Source organism: Copidosoma floridanum, unplaced genomic scaffold (assembly GCF_036245765.1).
Source record: "Copidosoma floridanum isolate Cflo_tuat_1 unplaced genomic scaffold, Cflo_Japanese_pri ptg000011l, whole genome shotgun sequence".
In the NCBI taxonomy this organism is placed as follows: Eukaryota; Metazoa; Arthropoda; class Insecta; order Hymenoptera; family Encyrtidae; genus Copidosoma; species Copidosoma floridanum.
In genome coordinates this window covers 5,384,555-5,407,754 of record NW_028321888.1, presented here as the reverse complement: position 1 = coordinate 5,407,754, position 23,200 = coordinate 5,384,555, and the positions used below count along the sequence as shown (strand labels likewise).

The 23,200-nt window shown below is 34.9% G+C and overlaps 1 protein-coding gene across 4 annotated transcripts in view; it reads right to left on the bottom strand.

Moving 5' to 3' along the window:
* lig (ubiquitin-associated protein-like lingerer) overlaps positions 1-23,200 on the bottom strand; it is a 543,185-nt gene that overhangs the window by 72,470 nt on the left and 447,515 nt on the right. For all 4 annotated transcript variants that reach the window (XM_089590028.1, XM_089590031.1, XM_089590030.1 and 1 more), the window contains one exon: positions 10,328-10,519. In XM_089590028.1, coding sequence (XP_089446154.1) covers positions 10,328-10,519 — 192 coding nt within the window. The remainder of the gene's footprint in view (positions 1-10,327; positions 10,520-23,200) is intronic.

Below are 23,200 nucleotides of genomic sequence, written 5' to 3'. Positions count from 1 at the left end.
CCTTCCCGGAATTGTTTTCTGTTTTGGCTCCCGAGAAAAAGGAGAAGAGGACGACGCGACGCGGGACACAGCAGCAACAGCGGCGAAGGAATACGAGTGAGCGCGTGCAGCACTGTTCGGGCCGCGGCGGCGGCCCTCGGGTATGAGAGAGAGAGAGAGAAAAAAAGGCGCCAAGATGTACGCGCTGTGGTTGCAGCGGGACGGGCTGACTCAGTCTTGAGTCGAGAGCCATCGCGCGCGCATAGAAGCCAGAGGTTTTGCGAGTTGAGAGAGAGAGCGAGAGAAAGCTGTTTTCAGAACGAGAGAGAGAGAAGAGAGAGCTGCTGTGTCCCCGTCGTCGGAGACGTTCACCGCGAGAAGATCCAGGACGAGAGAGAGAGAGCGACCGCAGAACGAGGAAGAGAGAGAGAGAGAGTAAGACCGCAGTCATCAGCCCCACGGACTCACCCGAAGGGCGCCATACGCCTTTGTCAGGAGTCAGAGAGCCGAGAGGTAGCGTGTTTCTTTTCCCTCCGTTTTTCGTGCGTCGTGCTAGGGCCCGCAAACGCCGGTAGGCCTCCTGGACGAGGTTTAGGAGTAGACAGATGACAGGGAAAGAGAGAAAGAGAGAGAGTGCGAGTGCGAGAGAGAGAGTGAGAGGACCAGGTCACGAGAAGTCGTGGGTGCATGCTCGGGAGTTCCAGATTTTGGGGTGTTCACGCATTTTCGCTCCAGGTGTGCAGGATAGAGGGGTATAGCTAAGGGAGAGAGTGAGAAAGAGAGGAAGAGAAAGAGAGAGCGAGAGAGAGAAGACCGGGACTAGGGACAAAAGAGGACAAGGGAAATGTTACCGGGAGACAGTGAGAGTACGAGAGAGAGAGAGAGAGAGAGAGAGAGAGAGAGAGAGAGAGAGAGAGAGAGTGCGAAGAAAATTTTAACCGGACGAGAAGGGAAAGGCAGCGGTAAAAGAGAGTAAGATTGTGTGTTTGGTAGGGAAGGGACAGGGGCGAGAGGTTGCGTGTGAGGGCGTGCGCGAGTGTGCATGTGTGCGTGCGTGACGTGGCCAGGAGCGCGTTAAGGCAGCGGCCCCTCCTGGTCTCAGGACCCCGAATGTACGCTCGGGTTCGCGCGGCGAGGCGAAGCCGCTGTAGCGCCGTCGAGGAGTTTATTTGTAGAGCAGTGTGGAGAGCTGTAATGAACGATTTCCTTAACTTGACGTATGAGCATTTCCCATATTGATTTCTCTCGGTAGAACGAGGGAAAATTCCCGTGCAAACTCCCCTTTTCAGGAGCAGAATCCAGGAGGACGAAGGACCCGGAGGACACACGAGACGAGGTGTCCACTTTCTACGCAACCCCCCCCCCCATTTTTTTTTTGAGGTACGAAGGTAGTGAGACAGAACGCACAGTACTTTTCAGCATCATTATTTTTTTTCTATTTTGACAGCTTATTTTTAACAAAATAAACTGAATCGATTGCGAAAAAATGTTTTCAATAAGAAGATTTTTGTTCCAACAAGAGTCAAGAATAGACGTTAAATTTTTAACTGAAAACGTTTTACATAACGTGTCAACACAAAACGTGTTCCATTTAGTGAGTCTCGGGAGTCGGGGAGGGGGGCACTAGTTAATAATATAAACTCAACAAATATATTAAAGTATAATGAAAGGCCTTGAATCATTAATAGCATATATTACAGCTTGGCTTGATCGCACAGACCACACGGGCTACGATCTTCTCTGTAATACGGCCTGCTCTACGGGTTCAATGCTTCTTTATATCAAATTCTCAAGTGGCTCTCAATTAACGGTTGGGAATAAGTATAGCTCAACTGTTTGTCGATCACTTATTTCACTACCGTATGCACCCTGCACTCACCAGACTACTGATCACTCGATGATACTCAATGTCCTGATAGATACTTTGGTATTAATTCAGGCACGAAAAAAGTGCGGGCTAACATTCACGGCAATGTCACCTATGGAAGCGGCAAGGGTTCACCAACGCGGCGTCGCGTTGGTAAGGGCCCTGCCTTCAACCACTAAGCTGGATAGAGACAGCCACGGCTTTCATAGCACACGGCGGCCATTGCCAATATGTATGTTTATTTGTACCTTACACCCATGCACGTGTCGTATCGGTGTCTCATATGTATATGTGTGAGTGGCCGTCACTCCAGTACAGTAGGGGCAAAGGGGGGGGGCAATGAAACGTGCGGGACAGACGTGTAAGATGTTTTCTCTATTCAAACTTGACATGCAGGCACGTTCTCTTTACCAACACCATATCAAGCAAGTCGCATCGAGAAGACATATTTCCTCTAACTAAAAAATGTATCGAAAATAAGTGAGATAAACTATACAACGCGATTAAGCTCGTCAAGACTGATAGAAAAGCTCTTTACAAAATTTTGATTTGATGCGCATTCTCCGAAGTATTGACAAATGAACATTAATAATTTCAGCCAATCACAGAGCGCTTAGAGTCGGGGGGCGGGCTCTCAGTGCCAATAGTATAATCGACTCTTGATGGAGGGTGCGGTGGTGGGGAGGGGCCTAGGGGAAAAGAAGGTTGGTACACAGAGTGTAGCTTTATCGACTGCAGAGAATCAATGAGTCGTCGAACCGGGGGGTAATGCAAACACTGCCGAAATAAATAAGGATGTAGCAATAATAAAAGGGATCATAAAAGAATGCTCTTGGTAGTAATAATCTGCATAACCAATTCGCTTTTTTTCAAATTTTAAGCACATCTCTGAAAATAAACTCTACAGAAAGAAAAAGAAGTCATAAAAGGACGCTGGCAAAGCGGTATAAACACTTTACTCAAATTGCCAGTCCTTGAGTATGGAGTACACTAGCACAACTGGAACCTTCTTGCCAGTCAGTTCAGTGCATAACTAAAAAAAGAAAATCTGATTACAAGCTAGGGCATAAACAAAAATGACAAGGGTTGCAGGATGCTTTTGGTACCAGCAGAAGTGTACTCGGCGCAGGTGCTCTGCATTGTCAAACTAGAATACCTCTTTATTTGCAGAACATCTCTCAAAATGAACGCTTCAGGTTAACCACAAATACACAAAACTGTGGGCCAGGTATTGTTTAGGTAAAAGTACTGTATTGCATGTGCAGCATTATCTGAAATAAAGAAAACCACAAAGAACCACGCATTTAAAAAAATCAATGTAAATGTATGGGTACATGTTGTATACGTATCTAACGTAGCAAAATTTACATAAATGATGTCCAGTACCATAACACATAACTTTTGATGATTAGCCCACATTGTTACCTGCAGGCGCAAGCTGCTGTGACGGCGCGGCCGTCGTCTGGGTAGGTATCAGGCTTTTCCGGAGTCTCATCTTTGTTTAGACGTCCAGCGCGTCTCTCATGACGGTAAAGGAGCAGACGACAAAGAACTGACGATGTACCTCTACTTATTCAAATTTTTTGAGATGCAAGGGAATATTAATTTAGAAAAAAAAATTTCAGGCAGTTACAGTAGATACTTGTAGCTCCTTTTGTTTATACATACAGTTAATGCATAGTACTGAAGTGCAATAGAACCTTAACATTGTTTTTTTAGCCCTGAAAAGGGCTGATGGTTTAAGTTTATGATTACAGAAGTTGCTCAATGTGTCCTCCGTTGACTCTAAGAACGAGGTTGGAACGACGAATGATGTTGTTTACGGTTCGTTGCTCCATACCCCGTTTTCGCACAATGTTGGAGGCGTTGATGATTCTCTCACGACAGTTTTCTTCCCCGAGAGTTTTAGTTTTGTACACGATCTCCTTCACGCAGCCCCACAAGAAGTAGTCAAGTGGGGTCAGATCTGGCGATCGTGCTGGCCATTGAATTGGACCACCTCGTCTAATCCATTGGTCGGGATAGCGCTCATCCAAGAGCCTCCTGACGTTAGCGAAAAAGTGCGCTGGTAGCGTCATGCTGGTAGATAATAGCTAAACGAATAATCAACGGGATATCTTTTAGCAAGGGCGGTAGTGTATCCCTCAGAAAATGCAAATAAGCTGCTGCGTTCAGTCTGGGTGGCAAGAATACTGGTCCAATCTGTGTTCAAATTGAACAAGTATTAAATTGGTTATGCTAAATACAAGGATTTCCAATTATTGACGTGTGGAATATACTTTAAGGCTCGATATGTTTAAATAATAATTTCAAACTTACAACTCGATCACCGATGATTCCAGCCCAAACATTAGTGTTCCAACGGTATTGGAATGTTGTAGGTCGTGTAAGCCGCGGATTTTCTTCAGCCCAATAATGGTAATTATGCTGGTTCATCGTACCGTTTCTCGTAAACGTGCACTCGTCACTCCACAAGTTGTAGTTCACAAATTCAGCATTGACGCGCACTTGAGCTAACCAACCCGTACAAAAGTTGACTCGCGGTTGCCGATCACGCTCTAGCAGTTCCTGCACACGACGGTAATGATAAGGATGCTTACCGCTATCAGCCATTACCGCTTAGACTCGTCCTTGGGAAACTCCCATATGACAAGCAACTACACGTATCGATGTCGTTGGGTCATGATCAAAAGCATCTAGGATCGCCTCTTCCATACAAAAGCTGCAGCACCACACTTAATAGAGTGTTATCGTTAACAAGTCAAATAGTTAGCAGACGAAATTCTATTTTTTTTTTTTTTTGTAAATTAATGTTCCCTTGAATAAGTAGAGGTACATCGTTAGTTCTTTGTCGTCTGCTCCTTTACCGTCATAAAAGATGCGCTGGATGTCTAAACAAAGATGAGACTCTGGAAAAGCCTGATACCTACCCGGACACCGGCCGCGCCGTCACAGCAGCTTGCGCCTGCAGGTAACGATGTGGGCTAATCATTAAAAGTTATGTGTTATGGTACCGGACATCATTTATGTAAATCTTGCTACGTCAGATACGTATACAACATGTACCCATACATTTACATTGATTTTTAAAAATGCGTGGTTCTTTGTGGTTTTCTTCATTTCAGATAATGCTGCACATGCAATACAGTACTTTTACCTAAACAATACCTGGCCCACAGTTTTGTGTATTTGTGGTTAACCTGAAGCGTTCATTTTGAGAGATGTTCTGCAAATAAAGAGGTATTCTAGTTTGACAATGCAGAGCACCTGCGCCGAGTACACTTCTGCTGGTACCAAAAGCATCCTGCAACCCTTGTCATTTTTGTTCATGCTCTCGCTTGCAATCAGATTTTCTTTTTTTAGTTATGCACTGAACTGACTGGCAAGAAGGTTTCAGTTGTGCTAGTGTACAGAGTAGTCAACAGTAAGTGTTCGAACAGCCTTCCTGTAGATGAGTACTAAAAGTTACAGTAACACTCAAAATTTTTGTATTTGCCCTAGCGTGCACTCTAATTATCTTTGTTTTAAGTTCTGTAGTAAACTAACTGGTCAGTTGTTCTCAGTTGAGTAATCTTACTTATGTTTCAACAGTAAGTATGCGAGGAAGTGGAAAGTCATAAAATGGACTGCTCCTCTTAGTGGAACCATCATCTGGCATTTGAAAATTATGCGCTTGCTCCAATCCATACTTTGATTGGTTTTCAGATTTGCAATAAGCCAACTGGTCAGTTAGTATTGATTTTTGGAGTTTACTGAGCTGTCACCAGTAAGTGTGCTCAAAGGTGAGGAATTATTATTTTGGTTCTTCATACTCAAGGACTGGCAATTCGAGTAAAATGTTTATACCGCTTTGCCAGCATTCTTTTATTACTTTTTTTTCTTTCTGTAGAGTTTATTCTCAGAGATGTGCTAAAAATTTGGAGAAAAGCGAATTGGTTATTCAGATTATTACTACCAAGAGCATTTTTTTGTCATCTCTTTTATTATTGCTACATCCTCATTTATTTTGGTAGTGTTTGCATTACTTCCCGGTTCGACGACTCATTGATTCTCTGCAGTCGATAAAGCTACACTCTGCGTACCAACCTTCTTTTCCCCTAGGCACCTCTCCACCACCACACTCTCCATCAAGAGTCGATTACACTACCGGCACTGAGAGCCCGCCCTCCGACGCTAAGCGCTCTGTGATTGGCCGAAATTATTAATGTTAATTTGTCAATACCTCGGAGAATGCGCATCAAATCAAAATTTTTCAAAGAGCTTTTCTATTAGTCTTGACGAGCTTAATCGCGTTGTATAGTTTTTCCCATTTATTTTCGATACACGGTGTATATACATATATGTATATGTCCCTATATTATATAGTTGTATTGACGAAAGTGAGTCTCAGCCCCCTCACTCCCCCTTAGCTCCCCCTTGATTAACGTAGTTATTTGCTTGTTTTTATGTCATTTTTGATTAAATTATAATTGAGTAAGCTCCCCCACTCCTCCTTAGCTCCCCCTCCACCTCCCCTCCAAAAATACTTATTTATAGAATATTTTACCATCTGAAATGTTAAAAAATATATGTAATTTAGTACCCAAGTCATACCGCGTTTTTAGGATTTTTCAAGTTACTGTTCATAGGTTCCCCTCTGTCTCTTTTTTGCCCCTTACTCACTATATGTCTCTAAAGTACCATAACTTGTTTAACGTGATTGAACTTTTACATTTGCAATCTCTTTCTGGTCCATGTGTACTTTATCCAAATATAAAATTTTTTTTTGTCTACTCAATCTGTTAGTGGGGGGTTGGCGCGCGGAGCGCGCACGGGGGCGTTATATATATATATATATATATCTGAACTCGTCACAGGGCACTTGTCAACAACAGTAAATGGCGGGAGTCTTGTAGCCCAGAGAACACAGCGTTGAGGAGATAACAATACCTTAACTATTTTTTCCCAAGTTAATTAGTCTTTTGCAGCCTAAAACTTTCCTTTTAAAGTGCGAAAATGCACATTTAACCTTACTAAAACCCTGCTGGTTTTCCTATGTATAGTCAAAAACGGGAGGTCTTTGTACAGGCCTGTGTTATTTTCCCCCCAAGTGGCTATACATATATTGCGGAAGTCATGTGACCTTGTGGAATCTCAATATGACACACGTTTAGAACGTTGGATATCCTTACGTGTGTGGCAAATGTCTTAGGCGAAGGCGAGAATATCTAATGTTTAGGGCTTGTGTAGTAATATACCGAAGTTTTATATACTATACGTTTTAACAAAACAGTTTCAAAGTTTTGTTTTAATATTCATAGACTTTTATAAAAAGTCGTACGACAAAAGTAAACGAATAAAAATTGATAAAGACCATACATTTATTTTTATTTTTAAGTAGTAGTTCAAAACGGACTTTGGCGTGGATTTATCAAGCAAAACAATTTTAGGCATATTAGATGATTTAGTACTGATGCAAGCTTATGAATTCCATCATGTCACGTTATAGATTTATACATATTTTGGTATTTGTAGGTATGCCATGTTGTGATTTTCCAACACTAGGCATACAAGCATCCAGCACTACAAGCAGCGAAAGTATATGCACATCATCTAGGATGCCTACTGCTGCATGTACAACTTGCTATAAATAATCGTGATTTTTTTATGTGAACAATAAATCTTAATATAAACACACTATTCACGTAGCAAAATACGCATGAGAATGCCTATACGTATGATATACTCGAAAAAAAATTCATTTTACTGCTAGTTACACTAAAGATATGGTAAAACGAACATCATTATTAGAAATTTGAGGAAAAATCACGTGAGAATGGAGAGAAGTGCATCCTCGTAGATGGTTTTGTTCATACGTAATTAGTTGTGCAACTAAGGTTTCTGCTATGAGTTTCAAACTTCAACGAGTCACACTTAGACATGAATTCATCTTCTGTGCATACGTGGCGCGCTACCAGCATAACATGCTTAATTCCCATTAAACACGCACAATATCCTAATAACCTTATTAGTCGATTGCCACAAAACCATTGACCTTACTAAAACAAAAAAAATTTGCAGCGGCAATAAACATTGACAAAGAGATCACGCCAAGTCCGAAGGCAAAAAGATGTTACAGGCAACGGTCATGAGCCAAAAGGTGAAAACACCGTATCTTAGGTTACTACCTAACTAGGTTAGTACTGATCCTATGTATTTAGAAAAAAATAATTTTTAATCCATTAAAAAAAGGATGATCGAATACTAAAAGTTACAAATAAAAAAAAGCTGTTCAGGATTTAAGTAATTTTAATTGTACATTTTACATTTATGTTGCGTTTTATTTTATCTGGTTTTAATGTGCATGGTAATATTTAAAGGTTCTTGACTGTTTCGGTTGTTTACACAATAAAAACTATTTTGTGAATTTTTTAAAATACCGAATGCATATGCAAAATCATCTCCTGAACAACTTTAGTACACAAAATTTTCTTCTGTAAACAATATTTTTCAAGACATAAAACAAAAACCACAAAAAAGCAGGAAAATAGTTTACTTTGTATTGAAAAATTCATGATGCAAATCATGCTTTATGTTTAAACTATTAAGTATTGTTCCTCATATTTTTTCTTTAGTTAAGGCCTAACGTTATTTTTTAAAGGAAAACCATAATTTCTTCAGAATTTTAAATCTCTGGCATCGCACTCCAACTACATAGAGTTTTTCGATTATTTGCAGATTCATGTTAATCGGACGAACGATCAAAAATCTTAAAAATTCATTCAAAGAGCTTTGTGCCACTTTAAATAATAGTGTAATAATTTATTGTATCATTGGATCAGAATGTTAAATAGTTTTTTTATTTACATATAGGCTTGTCAAGAATCAAAAATTAAGAGTTTCCAGATTATACGCAGGTGTGCGTATTGTAACAATTACTTGTATTGAGATATATGGTAGCACAAAGCTGTCGAAAAAAGCTATAAAGATTTTTTCATCAATCAATCGATTGCGGCGTGTCTACATAAAACTACAACTACAACCGGGGGGGGGGATGGCCTAGTAGTCTAGAGCTTACGACGAGTGGACCGCTTTCCACTTAACAAAACATTTGATTGGACAAAAAACTAAATGTGTCATTTTTTATTGGTGCGAATCGAACTGAACTCAAGCAATAATAATTTTAAACTGCAAGTACACAATAAATACTTAACCACACACAATTTTAAACAGATTCTAACCACAATTACCAAAGTATTGTTAACAACAAGAAACTAATTTATGCTAGATACTGGCCACTTGAAATTTTTTACCTATCCTATCTAAGAAGCGTTAATTTAGAACCATTCATCATGGACTTTACTTTAGAATATGGTAAGTCATACAACCAAGATACGTTGTTTTTCTACTATGGACTTGTAATCGCAATGGTAAATTTAATGACAGTGTTCGGATGTATGAGAGAGAGAGAGAGAGAGAGAGAGAGAGAGAGAGAGAGAGAGAGAGAGAGAGAGAGAGACAGAGCTGTAAGAGTAGAGAGTAAATTTGTAATTTGAGTAGTAGGTATGCTCTCTTAATGTGAGTCTGTGTGTTGTTAGGTATTAACTAGACAAGGATAGCTCGCTTTGCCTTATGCGTGGGGGAAAATTTTTTGAGGTAATCGATGGTGCGAGGCGTATTCGAGTTCATTTTTTTTCGTTCTGGTCGGCCGGAGCAAGCGACTGGAAAGCCACGGAGTCGACTCTTCCTTAAACTTGGAGATTGGAGAGAGCGACAAGACCACAACTTATTAATTGCCGTGGACTTTATCAGCAACGAGCAGCCTTTGGAGGCACTGACAAATACATCGTCTTTTTTCGTCAAATCGAGGCCTTCGTCTCACCTCAACATCAGCGAGCGAGATTAGTAACACAGCGCAGGTATTTTGTAAATTTACTATAAGAAGAGATAATAGGTGTGTGGTTTGCGAGCGGCCAGGCAGCGATATTATTCGAGACCTTTCGAAAAGTAAAACAAAAACAAATAAAGTCACTCTCGTTTCATAGGTTAAGCAAATTGTTCTTGCTGTTCATTTAGTTTTCCCTTCCTTTACTATCAACCATGGCAAAATTTTTGGCAGTTGTTCCGCGTATGATAGTCAGTAATTCGATTGACTTAAAGCATCAACAGACAGAAAACTATGACAGTTGGTATTAATAGTGATGATAGTCTATAGTTGGAACAAACTTCAGAGAAAATAACTAAGCTCTTTGACTCAAAGCTTTGACTTTAGTTCATTTACTTTGTTGCTTGTCATCATATTTACTTGCTTGTATCGAAAGATGATCGACTTATGTAGCATTAGTTTGGCAAGGTAAAAATTTTTTATATTGTTTGCTGTAAAAATGATGCTTGTACTTTGAGTAGTTAAGTTTCATTAAGTCGTTTTTTCAAATACGTAGAAATCAAGAAAAAAGAGTTTCTACTTACATAATAAATATTTTAAATGTTATAAAAAGATACCTGTTGTGATATTGTTGATGATACAGGAGAAGCATTACTATCTGTTCTGGCAAACCTTGCATCGTTCATACTTGTGTATTGCCCTTGAACAGCTTGAACTCCGGATAGAGCATCACTTCTGCTATTTCCAAGACTTGTAACTGGTCCTGTTGTTTGATAACCTAAAGCGGCATCATAATAACCAGTAGTTGGCTGAAATATATAAATTTATTTAATATATTCTCTTCTGTACATAAAAAAAACTGTGTTGTTAAGTTAAAAATTATTTATTTTGATCATCAGTACATTTATTTTATATAAACGTAAGAAAGTTGAGATAAATAGTGAATTTAAGTAATGCTATACACAAAAAATTCATCACGTAATGTAAAATGTTTCAATTTCCACGATTAACGTGATTAAGTCTGTCACTGCTCTTCAAACCCAATGGACTATTGCTCTACTGAAAAATTGAAATGAAGAAGCTTGTATGGATTATTTTTGAATAATGTGATACAAAATTTTACCTGTGCTATACAACCCACTCTGGTAAAAATATTTCAAAAAGAGTTGAACCATCTAAGGTCAATGTCTCAGTACTCGTTTACTAAAGCAGACGAAATTTTCTAATCTTTTTAATTAAGTATACACATTAATTTGTATTAAAAAAGTAATTGTACAGTGTCTGAATAACTTCTCTCTTTATCAATTTTTTAAAAATTTACATTGGAAAAATCAGTCAAATGGCCGACTATTGGGACATTTTTGAGTACTGAAATATCGACCTCACATTGTTTTTTTTTCTGACGATGAAAAGACCTGATACTAAGTTCAAGATAAAACTAGACAGTTTCAAAAAATTTTCATGTTTATGTTGTTTAGCTACAGTATCAGTTAAACTAGACCAAAAACAGTCGTTGTATGTATAGCTTTGTCGTTTTCAATTTAATCTGAAAAAAAATTGTATCATTCTTCATTTTAAAAAATCCGATGTTTAAAAAATGACAGTAGTTACGTGTAAACAACTATGTTTGTGTAATTAGTAAAAAGTTACAAGTTATAAGTCTTAACACCTTGGTAAATTACGTAAAAGTGTATTATTATACTAGGGGTAAAAAATCTACTTTATGAAGAGTGTTACCACGCAAACTGGAGGCAAAGAATTGCAACACTAGTTAACTGAAGTCGAATTTATTATATGCACGTTGTACATGTTTTCTGCCACAGCAATTTTTAAAGCCTCTTTAATAATAAGGTTTTAACAATATGACTGTCAAAGTTACTATTTTTCCTCCCTGATTTCAGGATAAAAGTGGTACATTTTCTTCTCAGTAAAAAATTACACTTGCCATTTATAAGAACAGTACACAAACAACCTAGGCCAGAAAAGTGAAGAAAGTCTTAGATATTGCCGTATGATGAACGGACGATTTGATACTTCTGTCTTTCCAACTGTGATGCGTAAACGATTTTTCATACCTAAGAAACTGGATACTTAATATTTTTGTTAAATAAATATACTTGAAGGTAGTGGATCAATAATGTTACTTAATAACACTTAAATTAATGTGTTTAATAACAGTAACAAGGATTAATCAAGATTACAAAATCTTGTCTCTTTTATATTACAATCTTAATTTTGGTATCTAAGACTACTTTACATTCAATATATTTCTAAATATATCGAACTTATTTCTGCCTAAAGCTTTGGCAAGAATATCTCCCATATTTTCTTCTAAATCAACTATTACAATATTATTGTCATATTTTTTATAACTTTCGTTTAGAAAGTGATAATGAGTTTCAATGTATTCCTACCTTTTAGAAGAATTTTCAAACCTAGCTATACTTATCGCACCAGAATTATGTTCAATGTATATTACTTGGACCATTAACTATAATATAAAAGTCACATAACAAATCTTTTACAACTTTCAATTCACTTTCACACTGAGACAACGCTACAAACTCACCTGATATTGAGGATTTCGTCACACTATTTTGATTCTTAGATTTCTAATAAATTACATTTCTATACATTCGTATTACAGAATCTGTCGTTGATTTTCTATCACTAATATCTCCTGCCCAATTGGCATCAGCATAGTAGTCGATAATATTATCAGTGAATTCCTTTTCAAGGATTAATTTAAAATCTTTTGTTAATTACAAATATTTTAAAAGTCTTAAAGAATATTTATAATAAACACTATCATAACAATTTTAAAATCTACTTAAATAGTTAACACTAAAATTAATAGCAGATCTAGTTCCTGAACTAATGTATAAAAGAGCTCCAATTAAATTTCTGTACCTGATTTCATCACATGCTGATTGCGCGAGTTCCAGTTTTTAATTTTGTTCTATAGAAGTTACATACAATTAAGAATTTATAATATCATGTTTCCTAGCTAGTGTTTCAATATAGTTTTTCTGATCAACAGTCATTTATCTAATTTCATAGTCATAGTAGATGCTAATACCTGAATAAGTTTTTATTTTTCCCAAACCTTTCATATTATATCTTGGTTGTAATAATTTTTTAACAAAATTCAACTTTTCTTCATTTTAACAGTTAATTAATGAGTCATCCGCAAAAAATTAAATACACATCATTATTTTTGTCTTTTACGATATATAAGCAACAATCATTTTAGCTTCATTAAAAATTTTAACATTTTGAGTGAGTATCAAAGCATTCATACTAAGCTATTCGGATTTTTTTTAATCCATTAAACACTTTATCTAATTTTAATACCTTATAAGTGCCGTTATCAAAGCCTTGCGGCTGTTTTACATATACTTCGAATTTGACTTTAAGAATCGAAGACGCTGTTTCGACATTCATTTGTTCAATAATTAAATTATTTTAACAACAAAAAAGGAGAATTTCAAAAGTTTGCATTCTTGCAACTGGTAGATAAATATTATTAATCGAAACATTTTGTTGATAACCTCTAACAACTAACCAAGCCTTAAAAATATCGGAAGCCTTATAAGTATAAGCCCATTATGAACTAAGAGCTTTTTTATCATTTGGTTTATTTACAGAAATCCAAGTTTATTCTTATTTAAACAATACATTTCTTTATCCATTGATGTTTTCCACTTTCCAGACTCATTACTATTCATTGCATCATTATAAGAATCAAGTGTCTCAGCATTCGTGTAACTTCCATAAGTACTAGAACTATATACAAAATTTTTATCGCTGTATCAGGCTCTCTTTTTTCCCTAGTTGACAGTCTTACATTCAAATTTTTATTTCCATCATTACCATTTGTATTTAAATTACAATTTGTGTTTTTAACTTTACTTTAAGTTAAACTAATTTTTACAATGTTATTTTCTGATTGTAAACCGACAAAATCTAAGCCATCTTTAATGATATCAACGAGTCGAGCTACTACTACCTTATTATTTATTAGAATTCCATAACAAGCATTTTCATAACCCTGCAAAATTTATAAATCTGCTTTTTTATTTCATCTTGAATTTCTTTTTTCTTTGGTACACTTACAAAAACTCTGCTTCCATAAATTTCCAAATTTCTAGTACTTGGCTTTTTCCGAAACATAATTTCAAAAGCTGTTTTATTCTTTTAACAGTATGATTGATAGTTATATTTTTCAAATAAGCTGATGTTTCAATTATTCCTGCTGCTGTTTTAACATGATCTGAGCAACCGCTATGAAGTAACCATTCAAGCTTACTAGCACAGCTGTTTAAATTAACAAGCGAATTATTTGCTAAAATTTCGCTTAAAAACTACGCATATTATTGTCTTCGTTCTAATACCCTTGATTATTTTGCTGCCAACTGCCTCCTCGACGATGTTGATTATAGCTTCTACTATATGCATGACCTTGGCCTCAGCCGCCGCGATGTTGTTACTGCTGTTATTGTTGTTCTTGGCACCTATCTCATTGCTGCTGCACACCACCTTGCTCCCATGCATTATCGCTTTGTCTCGTTTTCGTACATTGTGCCTTGAAGTGTCCATATTTTCAGCACTTAAAACATGCTCCATTTTTTTTAGTTTTAAACCCTCTTGATCTGTTTTTGCTTCTATCTTTCTTTTTTTTAAATTTAATTATTTATTTCTATTCCACTTTTCACGTATTCATTAGTTTGATCAGAGTCTTTTAACACATCGATCAAGTCACCAATTTAACTTAATCAACTTGGAAAGATTTTCATCACGTAGCTTAATTTTCTTTTTTTAGTTACATTTGCACCAGCACTTTTTAATTCATCAATTAATACTTCAAACTCAGAGGAAAACGCACTTGAATTTTCAAAGTCTTGTAATTTTAATTTTTTCAACTTGTTTCTTACACAAATTTGCAGTAAAGTAGAGTCCTTTATGTATATTTCATCGAATTTTTTCATTATTTCGTAGGACATTTCTTTGTCGATCATAAACTGTAACTGATCATTAAAAATCGAACTATACATTACATTAATCGCCTTCAAGTCCTTTTCAATCCAATCTTTCTCTTTATCTACTTTTGTCATGACTTTCGTTGCTATTACGTCACGTTTCTTTACTTTTAGAATCATCGTGAGTCTCCTTTTCCAACATTCAAAATCTTTTCCATCAAACACCGGAATTTTCACTTCATCCGCCATTTTGGTTTCATCTTCTTTGTTTGAAATTTTTAGAATTTTTTATGTTATAAGTGTTGTTCTTGTTATTTTCACGAAACTTTTTTCAAATTCTTAATTGACACTATCTTTTGATTTTATTAGTGTAGGTTTGACACTTTTACTTAAACCCGTAGTAGTTAGTTATCACGGGCGGCCGAAGCAACACGCAAAAATAAAAAAAAGCAACACTAACCATGGACTCAGCTACCATGATAAATAAATATACTAAGAGGGAGTAAATGAATTATATTACCCTTGTTAACACTTAAATTACTATATTTAACAACAGAAATAAAGATTAATCAAGATTACAAGATTTCCTGTCTTATGGTACCGAGAAACTCTACGAAAGCGTACGTGCGCGACAACGGCCATGTTCTGTCTGCTTAAACTGTATCACTAATTCGCTATACAAAATACATATACATATCATCTAGCATTTATAGTGTTCATGTTGCACAATAGATGTCACTGATTCCATATCTCATGTAAATTTACTTATATTCTAACAATTTTACTTTATATCTTTTACATGGTTGCCATGAAAGACTAAATTATTTACTTGGAGAATTCATCATTCATGAAGACTGAAGATCAATAATATAAAAAATAAAATTTGATATATCATTCAGGTAATGTTACGAATGCTTTATACATGAAAGTTTATCTAAGTGTAGTGTTAGATTTTTTCATTATCGTAGCCAGGAAAGAATACTAAAAGAAAACTCTTTAAAACGAATACATAATTTTTCAAAAATACGTGAGTCAATTATAAGAGCTGATTTTTGTGAAATGTACGTTTCAGGGTGGGAGAAACATTTTTTTTTTGAGTTAAATCTTTTTTTTTACAAGCTTTAATAAGGAATTATATCGTAAGAGAATGAAGAGGAATTTATCTAGAAGAGCATTTGTAGCAATGCTAGCTAAAGCGTCCGTCTTGGTGCCATGATTACATGGAGAACTGGTTTGGAATAGCAGGATATTTCAGGGTTAGGATAGTAAAGAAGTGTTAAAGTTGGTTAAGTTGTAACAGAGTAAGTTGTAATGATAAGTTTATTAGTTGGGTTACAGATAATAAGATCATAAAGTTATCAATCAGGATTAGGATTAACGTCTTTAAAACAAAGGGTTTCTATGAAAATCACTCAATTTGTGTACGTATAAGAAACATAATAAAAAAAAATAATGTCATACAATTCTTTCACCTTATTTTGATAATTTTGGGTTCAAAACTTTGATATTGACTCTTTCAGAGAAGCTCAAGACTTTGTTTATACTGTAAGCGTTTAACTACTAGATTTTAGATGATTTTAAACATTCTCTTTGAAGTTGAAAAAACTGTAGAATTTCTAGAGCCTTCTTGTATTTCCAATAGAGAGTTGATTATTTTAACGATTTAAGTGACTAACAAGCAATTGTTTGTTAGTTAATTTTTTAACAAGAATTTTATTACGTTTTTAAAGTTACACTGCTATAGGCTCGTTTTGCGCGAGAGTAAATTAAATGATGCATAGTATTTAAGTTCTAGAAGCAGTTTAAAAATTTTTTTGTCGTTGCACTATAACCTCAAAATGGAAGTAATCGGCGATGGAGGGGGGGGGGTGTTAAAACGTGAAAAAAAACCATCAAGTAACTGACTGAAAATACGGTAACATTTAAGTACCCTTGCCAACTAATCTTCCTAAAAACTATAACTATAAATGCAGTCCTTTATTAATGGGGTTTATATTTAGAATAATTCGAAATGCTTCTCTCTATTGCTACTATTCTTGTTCTGCATTACATTACATCCATTCAACGGTCAGAAAAACAGTATTTTTCTGCTGCTCGGGAGTACTTGGCATATTGCAGAAAGCTTTGCCATCAAAAAATGTCTATAGTAGCTAATTTATTAAATATACATATTTTTGGAGACGTTATCAGTTCATCTTATTCCCCATACAAACATATAGAAATTATATAGAAATCACGTCAATAACTTAATAGTATTTTTTTGGCATAAAATTGACCTATATTACAAATTATATTAATGTACATACTATCCTGACTCAAAAACTGGATGGGTCACATGATGAAGCCTTTGTGATTCGATGTGATTGGCTTACAGACTAATGAAGCGACAGAACCAAAAATATACTTATTAAAATGAAAGTTTAATAAGTTTTGATAAGATGATTAAAAACAGAAACATTTTTTTGTCAAAAAACAGTTAATTATTTGATGTTTCTTTAATGATTATGTAATGTAATGCAGAAAAAGAGTAGTAGCAATAGAGTTAAACATTTCGAAACATTCTGAATACAAAACCCATAAATAAAAGAACTATACGTGAAAATAATGGTTGCAATTGGCCTCAAATATCTACCAAAACATGCAAACTGACAATTGTACTATAACTGACTTATTTTCGTGTGATATTAAGCGTAAAAACGAGGTTAGAAGCGGTTCTGGATGGATACAAAAGGCGTTTGATAATGTAATCCTCTATAGGGATTGAAAAATGGTGTTAGACATAATAAAAACGGATGACATTGATACATGTTATAGTTGGACCTACCAAGAACATGTTTAAGAAACGTTATCTGTTTTAAACAATATTAACAACTTTTTAAACTATTTTTAACAAAAATGACGTGAAAAATCAAACTTTAAGCTCAAATTTTTGATAAACTGCCAATCAGAAACGGATGACAGTAGTTTGTGTTATCTACATGAAAAAAAAACAAAGAATTTTTCATCAAGTTTCGATGGATTTTGTCACAATTTTTTTTTCGATTTTCAAAAATCGGTACGTGCAAACCACCCGTAAATTTCGGATGACGATTTTTTGGAAGATTAGTTTTTATTCAGTTACTTGATAGTTTTTTTTCACGTTCTAACACCCCCCCCCTCTATCTCCAATCACTTTTTTTATGAGGTTATGGTGCAATGAGAAAAAAGTTTTTAAACTGCCTTAAGAACTCAAATGCCAAGCGTCATCTGATTTATTTCTCGATACCAAAATTACGAGTCATTGCTCTAAATAAAACTTAATTTACTGTTTGTTTACTCATTTGGCTTGATTACTTACATACACGCTTTTACGAATTACGAGTTGACCCGTTCTTTCTTGTATTGTTAAATAATTAAATTAGAATTAATATTGTTCATAAAGTTAAATGTTAAATTACAATTTTTTAAAATCAAATTCATGAAAAAGGGTACTGTTAAACGACCTGAAATTTTGTTTTGGTTATTTTTATGCTATTCAGAATATTCTTTTAACGTTTGAATAATATCTGTCAAAAAAACGTATGTGTGATGAATGTCATGAAAGGACATTCACTGGCATGTAATACTACCCCATTGAAGAAAGCGGTACTACAGGGTGGTTTTTCTAAAGTTATTTCATACAAATATTTTTCGAGTATTACACATGGGCTAAAAAACGTGTGTGAGCGTATGTGACATGTGTAAGCGTGACATTAGAGATGAAGTTAGCGTAGGTGGTAAGAAGTTCTTTGAAAATCGTCAGCATATTCGATGAATGCGCACAGTCTTGTATTGGCCAGCCTTTATATTGCTTATATTGTATTCAACCATAATATATTTTTTATAATTGACCAGTTGTTAAATATAAAAATATTTGTTGAAACGACACCGAACCAACTAACATAGGTTAACTCATTCCAACGATAATTGCACCACCTTCGTACACAATATTATTTTATAAAAGGTATATTTTCATTTATCATTATATTTCCTGCCATATAATTTTATACAAGTGTAACTTAATACTTAGGTAGACAAGTACTTACTCTCCACTGATTAAATAATAAGTTTAGTTATTTTTAATTTTACATCGTAGTTTCTTATCATGGCCACAAAGTGCAACTGCTGCTTTGTGCCCTTGGGCCACACTTTGCGCCCTTGTAATCACTTTAGGCCCACGGGCAGAAAAGTTTTTTGCACCCTTCAGGCCCGAAGTACTTTTCTGCCCTAGGGTCTAAAGTGATTTACTGGGCGCAAAGTGTCCCCACGGCGAAAAAATTGCACTTTGCACCCCCGTTAAAAAAAACATACGCAACAAAGGCACGAACATACAACTACCGCGCCCTTCGTGCTCTCATGTTTGTACTTCGTGCCCTAGTGACGTACTGTACTTTTTTTTTTTAATTAAAAATTAAATTTTCTAAAAGACTTTTACAATTTATATTTAATAGATCTTTTACATGTCTAGAAACTTTGAGTTTATCAAGATACAATGGGCATTAATGAAAATATGCTGGAGCATACTTTTCATGAATAATAAGAATGTTATGCAAACCAAATTAAGGATAGTAAGTATTAATTTCAACAGAATTTTCAAAAAATACAATACTTGATAATATTTTAAACAAAATTATACTCGATTTCAAACAAGAGTAACAAAAATAAGCTTTATACTAATTTTCATCTTAAAGACGTAATATACAGTATGAAAGTGGCTAGCAAGCTTCTTTACTCTGCCATACAAAAACTGTGGTCAACGTTTTGTTGTCAAAACAAACAAAATAAACATGTTAAATAAACTTTTTAAAATAAAATCAATAGCTACTATTTGTATTGTGTAAAATATGCGAAGTGTACAATATGCATACAACATAACTTCATAAAATCTTTATGTTTCAGAAATAATTAATTGTGAAATGGGAAAAAACAATCCAAATTACATATTGACAGTAATAAAAATTTAACAGCACAACCAGCACGATGAAAAAAATATAAATGATTAATGAGGACAAGTACAGAAGACGTAGCAAAGAAACCATGTATCGAAAGCTTGCATTGAAAAATACAACGTTTTTCTAATTTCTAGCCAAACAATACACAGTAGGTTAAATCAAGCATAAACAGAACACGAGAACATCATCAATACATATTTCTAAATTTTTTTTTGCAAACTAAGTGTTTTTTTAGAACTTGTTTTTGATTTACACTTCGGAATGGGATAACTAGGTCAGTTAAAAGTACTATTATCTAGTAAGAGTTCTACTTTATAGCTAGCAACATTTACTAAGACCCAGTGAAGTTGTACACACACTACGGACAGTGACATAGACTTTATTTTTTGCGTATGCAACGTAAATACTTGATAAGAAATCTCAGGTGGCTACCAAACGAGTTTAGGAGGCCCTGTGGGCAACCAACTAGAGGCAGCGTGAGAGGGCAAACGGTAGATACCAATCTTTCAGTTTTTCTCATTTCTGATTTACCAAAGAAGAAAATAAATATAGGAAAAAGTTCGTATTTTGAGTACTTTTCTCCTAAACAGACGTTGAATAAGATTCCTCAAAGAATAAGGAAGAGATTTATGTTTACTTATATATCATACACCTAAAGATGCGCTTACATAGGACGAATTTCAATTGTTACAGATATTCTCGATGACGATATTGATTAAGTAATTGTCAATACTATCGATGTCGAAGAATCGGCATTGGATAATGTTTGTCATGATGATGTCAACAGTGAAGCTGACTGAACAGCAGTAGTGAAAAAGAGCATGAGCAATCCATTTAAAAAAAAATTGAACGATTTTTGTTACATGCTGTGTAAGATTGTGTATACGTGAGACAATATTGTGAAATAAGATTTTTAGTTTCGTATAATTTGTATTGTTCACTAATTATTCACCTTTACTATTTTATTGTACGTACATGAAACCCATAGAGTTCTGGTAAATAATTTTTCAAGTGTAAAAAAAAGCGATTTTTACGGTTTCAAACCATGTATTCCTCGACTCCTACTGCATTATTTACAATCAATAAGGGCTTAAATTTTATCTTAAAGTACGTACATTCATATGAAAAAAAAATTTTATACGTTATCTACTTGAAAACAACGTTATGGTTGCCCTACACAACGTCATTTGTGTATATATAAGTAGATACGTGTTTAGGGATAGTAATATTTTTGATAGTCTACATTTTTTGGATACTAAATCTCAGAAGATAAAAATTAACATGTGGCTTGAAAGGGACAGACTGGCCTATTAAAGATATTGCAAAAATGCAGGGGACATAACAAAGTAGATGTTTACGTATACAAAAATTAAAAACTAGTTAAGCAAGATGTATGATATTTTTATGGTTTTTTAGTCAATGACCATATATCAAGAGTGAAATGAAAGGAATTTAATCCGTTTCGTTTCCTGTTTATTAATTTTACGAGATTTTCAAATCATCTGCATAATGTTAATGCATTTTATGGTTTTCAAGTTGCTGATCACATATTAAAAGTCAAGTAAAACAAATTCCTTCTCTTTCAACCCCTTTTTACTACCATTAAGAGTAAGTTTACAACATTTATAAGTCAAATAGATGATGTTCATGTTTTTCAAACATTGTAAAATTATCCATAAAGGTAGTAAATAGGAAATGAACGGGATGAAATACGGTGAATTTGACTTTCAATACGAATTTAGCGATTCAAAAAAACATGACATTCATGTACATCATGCATAAAATTTTTAAATACCGTGAAATTGCAATTAAAGGCAGTAAGAAGAGGGTGAAGGGTGATATTTGTTCAATTTGACTTTTTATGTGTAATCAGGAACTTAAAAACTATGAAATACCCAAACATACGTATGATTTTTTATTATTGTACAATTACATTCAGGGGTAGTAAATATGTAATGAAGAAGAGAGTATTCGTTTAATTTGACTATTTATGTGTGATCAGTGATTTAAAAAGAAATCAAAATGACATATCTGCCTTAAATATATTTTAATTTTTCAAACAGGAATATTTACTTTACACATATTGTGTTTTCACAATATGCTAAGCTTTCAACCCCCACTCTACATGCGTCAATAAGTTTTACATAAATCGGTTCAGAGAAGTTGGCAAATTGTATAAGGAATATTTTAAGCTGTATTGCACAAGTTTTCGTACAAAGTTCGCTTAAAGTGCAATTTTTGTCCAAAAAAAAAAACGCGTTTTATCCAACTTTGCAGTACCCTCCCCTAGGAAATTTTACTTGTTTTCTCCTTTGTTTAGATTAGCTGAATTTTTTGTTAAGTCCTATCATAGCCTTAAATCCTCCACCACAGCCACCACACTCAACTTCTGTTACACCCTTCATAGACCCTACCAGGATAACATCAGTAACTTGAAGATGAATCTTATAGCTTTAATTACTACTGAAAAACATTTTTTTGTAATAATATTTATAATAATTAACTATGTATACTGTTTTAAGAATCTGTTCTTAGTTTGTTATATTTTTTTTAGTTAATATGATTACAAATATCTTGAAGTTAACATACATGTCTTACGTGATATGTTATGTAAACATGTAATTGTAGAACTTTAACATTTTGATAAAAAGATAATAAACGTTATTTTCATCGCAAGATGATGGGGCTATTTTGCGGCCTGAGGAACCTGCGATCCTGGGCCCGAGGGGCTTAATGTAGCCCCGGAGCGATGGCGCTTATGTAGTGAATCCTACTTTTCCTACCGAGGGCACACCATCCTACTACGTGATTTTTCAAATCCCTACGTTTCTAGTCTTATAAGCACATACACAAATACAGCTATACGTATTTATCGAGGCAGGTAATTGTACCTTTCTCACAATGTTTTGGTTCACACGCGCGTGATTATGAAAAGAGAGCACAGTGTTCCGACGAGGCTTTTGCCAATATGACTTGCGTGAGAATCGTACTCGAAACGTGCAATAAATTTTTCACGGTTTAACCGTAAGGTAATCCACTGTCGTTTGTATGTTTTTAAAAAAATGTACCCAAAGCTTTCATATCAGTCATTGTAACTAAAGTTTTGTTTGTTAATAAAAGCTTGAAGAGGTCGACACACCAGTCGACGAAGCGTCGTACAAAAACAAGTGTTTTTATTTCGAATGCCATTTGCCCCAGAAGATCGATGTAATACTATACACGCTCGTTTTGAGGTTACCTTTTTTGATCGTAATAACAGTTTACAAAAATTTATCTTGATTAAACAAGAATTTGTACTAATTATTAAAAGGCAAACGAATTTCCATAAAAACGACGATTTAATAGTCTCAGCTGTTGCTGGGTGGAGTCAAAAAATTTTGTGAGCGATTTTAAGTCGATTTCTTAGAGTTGGCTCAAAATTTAACCACATATTTCCTATCTTCCACTAAGCCAATCCACCAATATTTGGCCCAAAAATATGAAGTACTGCTGCAGTTGTGGGCTGTTTCATAAAATATGCTTTTTTCAAAACTTTTTATTA